Source organism: Syngnathus typhle, linkage group LG6 (assembly GCF_033458585.1).
Source record: "Syngnathus typhle isolate RoL2023-S1 ecotype Sweden linkage group LG6, RoL_Styp_1.0, whole genome shotgun sequence".
Lineage (NCBI taxonomy): Eukaryota > Metazoa > Chordata > Actinopteri > Syngnathiformes > Syngnathidae > Syngnathus > Syngnathus typhle.
In genome coordinates this window covers 7,167,247-7,179,909 of record NC_083743.1, presented here as the reverse complement: position 1 = coordinate 7,179,909, position 12,663 = coordinate 7,167,247, and the positions used below count along the sequence as shown (strand labels likewise).

The 12,663-nt window shown below is 41.3% G+C and overlaps 1 protein-coding gene across 1 annotated transcript; it reads right to left on the bottom strand.

Annotated features, from left to right (window-relative positions):
* Positions 1-2,923: 2,923 nt before the first annotated feature.
* Positions 2,924-10,561, bottom strand: LOC133155632 (ankyrin repeat and protein kinase domain-containing protein 1-like). The gene is made up of 9 exons (XM_061281093.1): positions 10,200-10,561; positions 9,840-10,122; positions 9,382-9,533; positions 9,140-9,189; positions 8,590-8,745; positions 7,199-7,311; positions 6,449-6,482; positions 5,988-6,228; positions 2,924-5,320 (listed from the first exon to the last, which is right to left on the bottom strand). The coding sequence occupies exons 1-9, from the start codon at positions 10,382-10,384 to the stop codon at positions 4,285-4,287; spliced, it is 2,250 nt and encodes a 749-aa protein (XP_061137077.1). The 5' UTR covers positions 10,385-10,561; the 3' UTR covers positions 2,924-4,284.
* Positions 10,562-12,663: the final 2,102 nt, after the last annotated feature.

Below are 12,663 nucleotides of genomic sequence, written 5' to 3'. Positions count from 1 at the left end.
GTGGGCTTTAATTCACTGTGGGTCGACTTGTGCCGGCAATCTACGGCAAGGGAGGTTTGGATGTTTTGAGATGGCGATCTCTTCGGCACTCCCTCCGCACATTTGTAATCCCTTGTTTCCGATAAATTATCAACAAAAACACTGAAAAAGTGACAATGGTTATTCATTAGAGCTCTCATGCATGGTAAACACACACTCCCTGAATGCCATTTATTCTACTGTATTCAAGCACGAGAAACAAAAAATGCAATCATTCCCCGGGGTTAAATTGAAACATGAAGTGGAGTTGTGAAATTAATATTTTCTTGCAGCCGAATATTAATATTCTTTTGTGACATTTTTATCGCAGCGAGGAAGCTCTACACTCGATCAAGTGTTAATAATTTTGTATTGTGAGAACATGATGTGGATACCGCAGACTTAATTGGTAGTTTGCGTAAAATTACACCATGTCATATATTTTATCAAACAGTGCAGGCTTTTTCCTCGTGACGAATTTTTTGATCACACTTGTATGATCTTTCACGCTCTAGATCAAATATGAACTCACACTGGGATCCTTCCAAGCAAATCTATGTCCAATACAGCCTTGAAGCATCCCAATGGTGAAATGTTCTCAATTTCTAGTGGAGTGAATTGCATTCAAATATTGTTGAGGGTTTCGTTCTGTGCCTGTGAGATAGCTGCGGCGTTCACCATTAATCATCAGAACATGACACGACCAAGAAAAATCAGCGTGAAGAGATAATAAGAATATACCGAAGACTACAAGTCCCTTCAGAGGCTCCTCTTGAATAGCGCCGTCGGCTAAAACAGGACATTTTTTATCTTTTGAATCCAGTGTGAAATTAATCGCTAAAACACCTCGTTTCAAGGTAGTCTGCAAGGACCTGTCAAGAGGACCACCACTCAGCTTGAGCCTTTGACACATGTAGAGAGTTTGTGTGTTTTTCCTACTGTCAAAAGAAAGAAGTCATCCAGAGATGGCAATAACCACCCCAGGAGATTTGGATGAGCAGAAATGCGTGGATAGATAGACCGGTTACAATGGTGAACAGAGACAGAGGATTGTTTAAGGCCACTGAACAACCGCCATGCTGTAGTTGCAGTAAGTGGGCTTCTGCGGAGAACGTCCAATAGGTGTCCTCATGATATAATCGCCAATACATTAGTTAAGAACTCTGTGAAACATCAGAACTAACCCAAAGTCCCTATTATAATTCATAGATTTGCTCCTTTTACTTGTGAACTTGATGTTTATTGATTTATGCTAGTTTATAGGCTAACCGATTTAACGAGCAGTCCTAAAATTCTAATTGTTTCAAAATGTAACAAATCGGAGGTGAACCAGAGTTAATGAGCCATAACAACGAACCCAGCTCTGATATTTGTGGCGCTAGGCGTTTCAATTCTTCTTCACGATCCAAGCTATTATGTGACAAAATTGTTGGCGTCAGCTTTGTGAACTTGCTCATTAGACACAGATCATGAAATTGTTGCATCATACAGAGACATTGCGCCACCAAATAATTTGAAGCCATGACATAACGTTTGCCTTGCAAGAGTGCAGTAATCTGCAAGAGGAATCTTCTTCCTGTCTGCTGCCTTGCTGCAAAATAAAATTAGCTTAACTCAATTAGCGGCTAATAGAGGGAATCCGATGTGTCACCCTATGTGTTCAAAGGTTGCAGCGGCGCCATTGATCGAGCTGATTAAAGGTTGTTTCGAAAAGGAGTTTATCTGCCTAGCGCCTGGAATGACAATGATGTCAACAGAAAGTCTGTATGACAGTTGGAAGGAGAAAAATGTTGTTAAACAAGTCCGTCAAAGACTCCGACGTGGATTCCATAAACGCGTGTCACCTCACACGCTTTACCGTGCACAACAACCATAAAGTATTTTTTTACGTAACTTCTAAAATACTGTATCATATTTAAACTGTCGCCAAAGGGAAGCTCGTTTCCATAAATCACGTAGTAAAATTTGAGAACAGCACAAAGTCGAGTGGATAAATGAAGGCCGGTGCAAGGTTACCGGATTTTTCTCTTGGATGACAGCATAAATCAGCATATCGTTCATCTAACTCGCAAACACCGTTTTGTAAGTGCTCCCTGACAGCTGTCCAAAAGGATTAGAAAGGAAGAGGCGGTTGTATTTATTGAGTGTCAGGATCACTGAGAGGAGAAAAAGACAGTCAAGGCAATAAAGTAGAACACATTGTTCATTGAGCAAAACCGCTAAACTGCTACGTCTGGGTGTGGGTTACAATTACCTGGTCACCAATTACCAATCTGCAATTTATTAAGGGCAAATGTGGCAATGTGCTGGTTTGAATTGGTTCTGATTGCATTGCTTATTTCCATTTGCCTTGGATTTTTCATGCCCAGTAGTGGAAACTTGTTGTGAGTTTTTTATTACAAAAAATTGGGTGCAGTTGGTCCATTTAAAAATGTAACGTTTCGATTAATTTCAGCAAAAGCAAAACCGATTTTCAATTCTAATCAGTTCTCATTACGCCACTAAGGTACACTTTTTTTATTTACCATTACCCTTTTCTGTATCGTCCATTACTTAAACGTAGTTGGGTTCCTCGCCAAGCTATTCGCCATTTCCCAGGGTGGGTTGGCATCAGGAAGGGCATCTGGAATAAAAAACGGTGCCAAACATATCATGCGAGTAACTCGCTGTGGCAACCCGTGACTAAAAGGCACTAAGCCGAGAGTCAAACATAAACAACAACATTCCTAAAGAGAGGAGATTTAAGCTGTTTCTTCAATTTTAAATGTCTCTAGATTGTTTTTTTTTTTTTTATATAAAGATAACCTTTGTTTTCCCTTTACCCAGAGGGAGTAAACAATATGTAGTTACTTCCTGCTAGTAGAAATAAACAAGCACGGTAAATTGTCAGGGAACGGAACGGAAAAAAGTTCAAATGTATTTTATTTTACCAAGATATAAGCAATAAATTAAAGCCAATATACATTTTTAACAAAACATAAATAAAATAAATATGCTCTAAGATCAGTGTAAACTAGTGTTTAACTGAGGTTAGCATTTTTGTCCCCAGAGTACTTATGCAATAGACACCAAGAATTGCATAATGAATTTTTGCATTTGAGCACACCACAACAGTTGTTCATTAGGAAACACATTTGGAAAGACTTAAAGTCTTCTCTCTTCAAGTATTTATTTGACACTGCCTCACTCACAATCTTTTGCCGTTGTGTCTGAGTCTCTAGTGGCTGCTTAAGTGTTCAAAAAATAAATAAAATGGAACATGTGAGTCAACACAGCTCCAGACTTCATGCATTTCATTTTAATTTAATAAGGTGTCCCTGTGGTAAATGAGTAGCGCGTATGCCGAGATGTGCTTTGCTCCGTCTGCAAGGATGGACTTAATCATTGGAGTAAGCTCGCAGTACTATCTTTTACCTTGTCACAATCCATCGGTGCACTTTTAATTAGAAAAGTTCAGTGAAAAGATTCAAAGTGGCACAAATGCTGAAGAGACTGGATTGAACTGAATGTTTAAATCATTTTGAGGCTTATAATGTTTAATTAACTATTGATATGATATATTGTTTAAGTGAAAAAAATGTGTTTAAAAAAATAAATAAAAGACAAAATAAGGTTTTGAGTGGAGGCCATATGTATTTGAAGAAATATTAGTGTTATTCTGCCTTTTGTAATAAGTTTAAGTAGAAACACGTTTACATGTAGCGCTTTACCTCCCTCTAATGGTTGCAGTGGGAAGTTGTTTTTGAGAGCAAATACCGAATGGCAGCAAGCAATGTCGACTCGTGTGCATCTGTTAAAAGCTGATGTTTAAACCTTTTATGTTGTGCCTTGGACAAGATTTGTCCGTGAGTATTATTCGAATTTTGAAAGAATATTTTATTTTGGTTACATGTGATGTTTAATGCAAACTTATTCACCGTAAATGCGATGTAGCTTGTATGTGTTTAGCTAACGCACAATTTTACTTGTATTTTTTCCTAGTTTTACGACGGTCTTAAGAGGGCAATGGTTTGAGGCCATTCTACAAATAAATCAGCTAAAAGAAACCAAGTCTGATTATTTGGAGCGTCGTTAACTCGCTGTCTAGCTGGTGAAAAACTAGATGCTTCAGAGTGAGGACAGCACAAGTGTTTTGCAGAGGATAAAAAAAATAAACATATACAATATATAACAATCTGTGAGTACGAATACGGGGACTGCTCAAAATATAAAAGTATATCAACAAAGTATATTAAGTCAATGAAAAGATCAAATGAAAAATGGATGTCAATTTTCCAGTAACCGGACTATTTCACATTTTCCGTGCCTCTTTGCCACATCGAGAGGTGTCGCTCCCGAGGAGTCTCGTTGAGTTCTGTTGGCGCCGTTGAGCAGTAGCGCCTTCACAATGGGCGAGTGGCCGTGCTGAGCGGCAATGTGTAACGGCGTAGCTTGCGCTGCGCTCGTAGCGTTCACGTCTGCACGATGAGAAATCAAATGCAGGACGCTGGGGAAGCTGAGACTGGCGCAGGCGACGTGCAACGGCGTCCACTGCTCACTCTTCTCGGTCACATTCGGGTCGGCGTGGGCGGCAAGGAGTTTGGCCACCATTTCGGTCTCGCTCTGGTGGCAGGCCAGGTGCAGAGGAGTCCAATCGTTCTCACCAGGAGCGTTGACGCTAACACCCAGAGTTTTCAGGTCCGTCATGGTGGCCTCGTGCCGCTTTATGACGGCTAGGTGCATGGCGGTCCAGCCCTGGTGGGTTCTGGTGTCCGGGCTGGCCCCGTTGGTCAGGAGTTGCCTGCATATGCCTTTGTGGCCATTGAGAGCTGCCAGGTGAAGCGAAGTGTGTCCTCTTTTGTCCGCGCTATCAACCACAGCGCCGTCCTTCACCAACTGCCGTACGATTCTGTTATGGCCCGCCTTGGCTGACAAGTGAAGAGGAGTGGACAGGGAGCTGTCAGTAGCGTTGAGATCGGCTCCCTGGGAGAGGAGCAGTTTGGTTATATTGATGTGACCGTAAGTGGCAGCCAGGTGAAGCGGCGTCCTGTTCTCCACGTCCTCCCGCTCCCCGATCGCCTTGACGGAAAGCCGCGTCAGCAGCAGGCGGACGACCGTTTCGTGGCCGTTCTGGCAGGCCAGGTGCAGGGGCGTCCAGCCGGATTTTTCACGGGGATTCGCCGTCGCCCCGCGGTCCAACAGTAGACGGACGGCCTTGTCGTCGCCGTTCTGAGCCGCGAAATGGACGCCCGTCCACTGGTCATCATCTCCCTGAGTGGGATTGGCGCCATGTTCCAGCAGCAGAGAGATGATATCGTGAAACCTGCAGAAATGAATATTTAAGACTTTGAGTTAATTAACTTTCACAATGCAAAACAAAAGCAAACTGGGTAAATATCACTGATGTTGATCAGTCGAAGTCCAGTTGACGATGATCTGATCCTCGACCACATTTTTCCAAATGTCATTTAATTGCTCTTAATATTAATCGCAATTAATTTACTGGGGATCCAATAAAAGTTCCCAACCCACCCATAAATTAACTTGCCTTGTCCTACCTGACTGCACATTTCACACCGTCTGCTACCAGACAATGCCGGGAAATCCCTCAAAGCAATCACAATTACTTAACAAATAAAAAAATAAAAATAAAAAAACCACCACAAGTCCTTCTGCATACTGCATAGTTGATGAACTGCTATCACGCCCATCCCAAATATCAGACACAGTGAGATACGATTACAGATTCACTGTAATTGCTTTTCAGCCTTGCCGTCAATTCAAGTTAGTATTTCCGCATCGCAGGGAGACAGGCTGGACCTGCGAGAACGCACGTCTACGTCAAAAGGTTACAAGTGACCTTGTTTTTTTTCCAGATTTTGTTATTTACTGACAAAACTGACTGCTCATCCCATCCCCTTGCTACATGCCTGACCTTTTCCAAACAATATTATTCTTTAACCAATGTTGTATACCAATGCAGTACAGACCTGTTGAGGACAGCTACAATCAATGGTGTGTAGCCTTTCGGCATGACACAATCAACTTCAGCGCCCAGACTCAAGACGTGTTCCACGCTCTTGACATCCCCGCTGGCCACCGTGTAGTGCAGGAGACTCTTTTTGCCGCTAAATTGCGTGCTCACGTGCTCCCGCTTCACAGACGATTGGAAACTACGGAAATCCTTCTTAAAGAGGAACGAGAGCACGTTGTCCTTGCCGCATTGTTCTTCTGTCAAATGAGAGCAAAGGGCGTTGTGGTTACACGAGTATGATGCTCTTCAAGTCAAGTCAGGTCAAGTATGTCGCCCACTATGTAAACTTTGGAAGGGAAACAAACTTTAAGAATGTTGTAGCAGCGGAATGTTGGGTACACGGAATTTAATTTGTGGGTCAAGGTCAACCAACAACATTCCTGGCTGAGGATCCATTATGTGCTTTTCTGTGTTTACCTGGAGGAAGGTTGGGAAAGCGAGGCGAAGGAATCTAAGAGGAAAATGACAATGAAAAGAAAAGATTAGAATTTTTTTTTTTGCATAGACGCTACTCGTTAAGTTCTACTTCACGCAAAAAAACAAACCATTAAATCAGTTTGGTCCTACATTAGGATAACATTAGCGTCGACTATGATGGCTCTAAAGGGCCAAAAAAACTCCCGTCTACTGGATGCATAGAGGTACTTTTAGATTTTTTTTTCGAGGCTTTTGTGTCAAAGAAAAAATTATACCAAGTCCAACATATATTTGAAAGATAACCAAGGCCCAGCTGTTCAAAGCTATTCCGAACAAATTTTGGCTAAAGGATTGGATCGATTCTTAAAAATGTATCGTTCAAATTACCCAAATGCGGATTCTTAAATCAGGTTAGATCCTGTAATACTATTCTGATTTTATAAGATTTTATAACTTCAATCTCGGAACATGAATACCAGCGGATCAACAGTACAAAAGAAAATCTGCTTTTGACTGGCAATCATATAATCTTTAAATGCATCTTATTCTCTAGAAATTACTGGATACCAATTTGTGAGTAAATTCAAAACCAGATTACCATCATTCCAATATGGCTACCTCGTGACGTTTCACTTTTGTGAGATAAGATTTTCCTAACGTAGAATAGGCGCCTTTGCTCAATAAAGGTTGAAAACACTGTACCAGACAGTGTGACCTCTTTTGTGTTTACACTTATCAAACTGAATTAACTTCATAGGGGCTGGGAAATTCCAAACTGTGTCCATTTTCACTGCTGTGGCGGAAATCGATTGGTCCGGGGATCTTCAAGACTTCACTTAGGGCCTCTGTTTTCCTCACAGTTTCTGCAAGAAAACAACAGCAGTCAAGTATCGGCCTGAATAAGCCTAATTAAAACTGATTATGCATTTGCTAGTGACTCTAAAATCCCAGAGGAATCTCATCATCGTTGTCGCAATATTATAGTGTACCTTCACGCATGACTTGCGAGTTAATGCTCACATCGAGAGTCTATGTTGTTAGCTACCGTTCATGAATAAACATGATTTTGTGAGGTGTAAGAGCTTGTTTGAACAAAGTTGTGCGAGATGTATCGTCTGATCGCCTTTTAAAAGCCCCCCATGTCATTCATGCGTAACACGCAGTGACAAAAAAAACAACTTTGCCTAGATTAAAAAAAAGCAATTAAACACATGACAAATCGGCGTTGATGGAGCCAATTGCAGGTTATTAGCGCTTCTCAGTCTTTGTCACAGCTTGGAAAGTGACTGCTGGTAGTACAAATACATTTTACGGGTGGCTTGCACAAACCTGAAAAATTATTTTTGAATGCCATGCATGGATACTGAAACATTTATTTTTAAAGATTCAATAAAACACCCCATAAGGATATAAAATGAGGCTTTACAATTATGAAAATTTGAAACATCCCTTCAGTACCAGATGTTTGGATTTTGGACTAAATCCGCTCCGTCCGTCTTGGACTTTATTTAGTGCGGAAATAGATGTTGAGTGCCAAAATAACAGTTGATAAATGGGTTGTGTTTAGCCCGTCCAATTTTAGTCCAAAAAATAGCCGTTGATAAATGGGCCTTTTTGAAGACGTCTTTCCAACAACATTGACGTCTTTTCACCTTTTACTTTTTGACCAAGATCGGGTTTTTTTTTCAACGATATGAAAATGTCTTTTGCTTTTCTGGACAGGTACCACAAATGTCTTTTTTAAAAAATGTTCAACCAGTTTTTGCTGAGTGTGCACTTTCTACAGAAGTGTCCACTGAATTAGCTGGAAACTTTTCCCTAATCCTCCTACACACATTCTCGAAGAACAGCAAGAGCTCAATAGTCAGCAAATGCCGGGTTAGCCACAAGTACAATAATATGGGCAAGTCTGTTTCATACACAGTTAATGAATAAGCTAGTGTATATAAATGTTGTATGTGGACGGACTAGTCTGTACCTTTTATGCGGGTGTCAATTGACTGTCTGGCCTTTTCACGAGTTGTGAATGAGATTGGAAAGATTGCAGCAAACATCATTTTTCCACTGCAAAGCCTTCTCTTGCTTAAAAAGTACCCATTCAAGGCTGGCATAAAATTGCAGGAAAAAAAAAGGTTATGTACCTGAAAACGGTGGCCTCTTTTCTTGTTCCTGATCCCAGCACTGCTTCATGATGCTGATCATCTGATCACACTCACGTGGCCTCTGCTCAGGCATGATCTCCACGCAGGGTCTCCTGCCATGTGACACATTTAAGAGCACGGTGGTCATGCTGCACCCTGTAGCCACAAAATAGATGTCAGCCAAGACGGTGGAAAAGTAATTGGTCATGCATGTCCATACTAACTTAAAGTTCTTAAGAATACAATTGTGTGATGGTTGAAGGCAGGACCATTTCCAAATGGGATTTACAGTATATGTTGCCTTTGTTGACGGAGAATCCAATTTACACGGTGAGAAATTTATGAGAAATGCTGCTTTCTTTTATAATCCATGTGCAATAGAATGCATCGTAAAAGCAGAGGCACTGATCGAATGGTTTGTTTTTTGTTGTTAAATTCTATGAAGCCAATAACGCAAAAGTAAGGTCTACTTATTATTCTTGTTTTGTTTGCTTGTCCCTATCGTTTGTTTATTTCTTTTACACAGCGTATGAGCTGAATTTATTCCTACCTGTGTATGGCTTTTGTTGTGTCAGAATCTCCCAGATCACTATTCCAAAGCTGTCGATGAAAGGAGTGAGAGAAAATGGAGTTTTAAATGACCATTTTTATTTGATTTGCATGTAGTACAACCCGAATCCCACATGAGGTCAATTAGGCTACATCACATTGAAATATGAAATTACTTGTAGTCTGCAACAAAGGGGAGTGCTGTACAATGTTGGAGAATTTCCCGTGTGATTTAAAAGTCACCTGTACGCATCGAAGGAAAGTCCAGGAGGTTCACAGGACTGAGTGAAAATCTCAGGAGGAATGTAGCTGAGATTCCCTCTTGCAATCAAATGCTCCATAAACAACTTCTTGTCTGTTTCTTCTTCACAATGGATAAGACCAAAGTCTGAAATCTAAAAAAAAAACATCAAAATGATCTGAATCAGAAAACCGTTTTTGATTCAAAAGATGGGTGCATGGAATCAAAACGAATCATATCGTTCCGAATTAAATAAATTAGGATGCACGACAAACTTTTTGGGGGAAAAGATCTTTGAAGAAAACACCTACAGTATTCTTGACCAATGTATTCATTCTGTAAAATGACAACGAGAAACCGATTGCATCATACCCTACCGTACCATATCGAGTCCAATCGTATTCCGACAGAATCAAACCAATTCAGTCCACTTTCAGATAAATCGTACCGAGATACTGACCTTGACATGAAGATGGTCATCTATTAGTATATTGGATGGTTTCAGGTTGAGATGGAGTAATGGGGGTTGCAGGCTGTGGAGGAAGTTCATGCCCATGGAAGCCTCGTGAATGATTTGGAACTTCTTGGGCCACATCAGATTGTGACTATTCAGGAGGGTAGTCAAGGATCCATTACTCATGTACTCCATTACAATGGCAGGCACATCGATGCAGAAACCATAGACCGACACCAGGTACTTGAATTTAACTTTTGCTATGTTGGACGCATCCTCCCTCGGTTTTCTGGAAAAAGAAGGCATAGTGGTACAATACAGTAAAGAATATAAATAAATAGTATGAAGTCTCTTGTAGCTACCCACCTGCAATGGTTATTTGTACCCACGGTTGTGTCAAAGACTTTAAGGGCGCAAACCTCCCGCCACAGCTTGATCTTGACTTGATAGACTTGTCCAAATTTGCCTTCTCCAACTTTAGTCCAGTCCGTCTCAAAGTCGTTCTTTTCAAAGCTCCTGAAGGGTCCAGGAGCCGCGTCCAAAGCGTCCATGAGTGTTGTCCTCCACTTTACGCAAACTCCGTGAAGGCCCTCGCTGTCTAATCCCAATCGTTAACAGGGTTATTCCTCATTGTCCCGTCGATCGGCGTCGCCCACGGATGTGTGCAAAATGCATCGCGTGGATCCAAAATCAAGTGCGTGTATGAAATGCGGATCGAGTCAACCTTGTCTTGAAAACCGGTTTGCGAGTTTGCAGTGAATGTTACAAAACCGGTTTTGGACTGAGACTGCAGATACACTTTTCAGTTCTCTCACATGTCAGCACATATTTACACAATGGTATTCAAAAGTGGGATACTGGGACACTTTGGCACAACTCTTGATGTGTTTGCTTTTATTTATTGATTTATTTTTTACAATTCTGTCAAACTCACAAACAATATTTTTCATTGCAGTGAAGATAAACATTACAGAAGGATCTTCTGGACATGGTATTGGATTCAGGTTGATTCTGAACTGCTGTTATATTGCAAATTTGTATAGCATTGATGGTTTCTAAAATTGTGGTGCGAACGTGGTGGTATCAGGCAGTGGATTAAGTCCCCACTGAAGGTCTAAGTACCTAATACCGTACATGGCTGCTGACAGCGTATCATAGATTTTTTTTCCCCACTCATCTCTGAACAACTCCGAAGGCTAACAAGTGAGTAGTGTACACTGTTAGGTTAACAGTTAACCGAACAGTTAACCATTAACTGTTGTTTCCTTGACAACGTGGGAACAGAACAAGGGACATTTAAAGGAAATGATTTATTACGTTTGTGGTCCATTCCGTAATGTAACTTGATGCAAGTCTTCCCAATTTTCCCATTCTTAAGTAAGGCCACTATCCACAAAACTTAGACTTACAATTTATCTGTTGATTTTAAAATAATAATACACCTTTAGGTGGCTCGGTGGCGCACTTGGGTAGCACGTCCGCCTCACAGTTAGGAGGGTGCGGGTTCGATTCCACCTCCGGCCCTCCCTGTGTGGAGTTTGCATGTTCTCCCCGGGCCCGCGTGGGTTTTCTCCGGGCACTCCGGTTTCCTCCCACATCCCAAAAACATGCTTGGTAGGCCGATTGAACACTCCAAATTGTCCCTAGGTGTGAGTGCGAGTGCGAGTGCGAGTGCAAATGGTTGTTTGTCTCTGTGTGCCCTGCGACTGGCTGGCAACCGGTTCAGGGTGTCCCCCGCCTACCGCCCGATGACGGCTGGGATAGGCTCCAGCACGCCCGCGACCCCAGTGGGGTCTAAGCGGTACAGAAAATGGATGGATAATACACCTTTAAAATGCTGAGTTAAACCCCCAATTAGAGTTAAAAACCTAAGTCGGTCTAAATTTTAATGGCACATAATGTTTGTTTGCTTTTAATTTGGACTTTGTTTTGGTTTTCTTGTCCCTTTTGGCAGTATTGTGATTTCCTTGGTTTCTCTGTCTTTGTTCTCTGTCTTTGTATTCATCATTAGATCATTTCTTGTTAGCCCCACCCCTTGTGTCTTCCAATCAGTTCCTTCCTTCTTGTCTCGTCCAGGTATTCCCCATTGCCTTGTCGGTTTGTTGGTATTTAGTTCCCTCCTTTCTGTTAGCTCTTTGTTGAGACATTGTCATTTCTCCCTTGCCCTATGTGCTCTGTGGTATTATCAGAATCAGCTTTATTGACCAAGTTTGTGCATGCCAAACAGGGAATTTGACTCCAGTTGATCTCAGCCTCTGCACAACAATTAAGTGACTCACAACATTCAGGTAACTAACAACATAACGAGAGCAGGATGTTATTGCACAGTGATGTCTCTGATTTTGATCTCTTTTTTTTTTTAGTTTTGCCATGACCATTTTTTTTCCCATCAATTCAAATTATTTTGATTGAAGCCATTCCTTGCTTCATTGCATGCCTGCACATGGGTCCACCATTCCCAGATATCTGAGGAAAGAAAAATATTCTAAACAACAATTAAATCAGTTCAAGATACTTCTCTTGGCATACCCCCTTAAGTGTTTCATTGGAATTTAAACAAAACTCTTGCTCAGAGTGCCAATGTCTCTCTGAGATAAATTGTATGCTGTGGATTTTCTGGGCACACATCTGAATACTAATGGAGGCAACAATGAAGATGAATCATTTCCTGGAGTCTATTCAATGTCAAAGAAGTGCAAAGCATTTCTTTGTCGATGAAACTAAAGTGTTGACTGGGAGTCCTGGAAACATGTGCCAGGTTGTTCTCTTACCAAACACTTGTCAAACTGGTTTCCCTTGTTTTTGATTATGACCGACAGGGAACATATGT

What these genes read in the sequence shown, in the direction of transcription:
- LOC133155632 (XM_061281093.1), bottom strand. Translation starts at nt 10,384, where the DNA reads ATGGACGCTTTGGACGCGGCTCCTGGACCCTTCAGGAGCTTTGAAAAG. An exon ending in AAAGAGGCCACCGTTTTCAG is followed by an intron (nt 7,312 to 8,589) that starts GTACATAACCTT and finishes GTTTTCTTGCAG; the next exon opens with AAACTGTGAGGAAAACAGAG. An exon ending in CTTTCCCAACCTTCCTCCAG is followed by an intron (nt 6,229 to 6,448) that starts GTAAACACAGAA and finishes CTCATTTGACAG; the next exon opens with AAGAACAATGCGGCAAGGAC.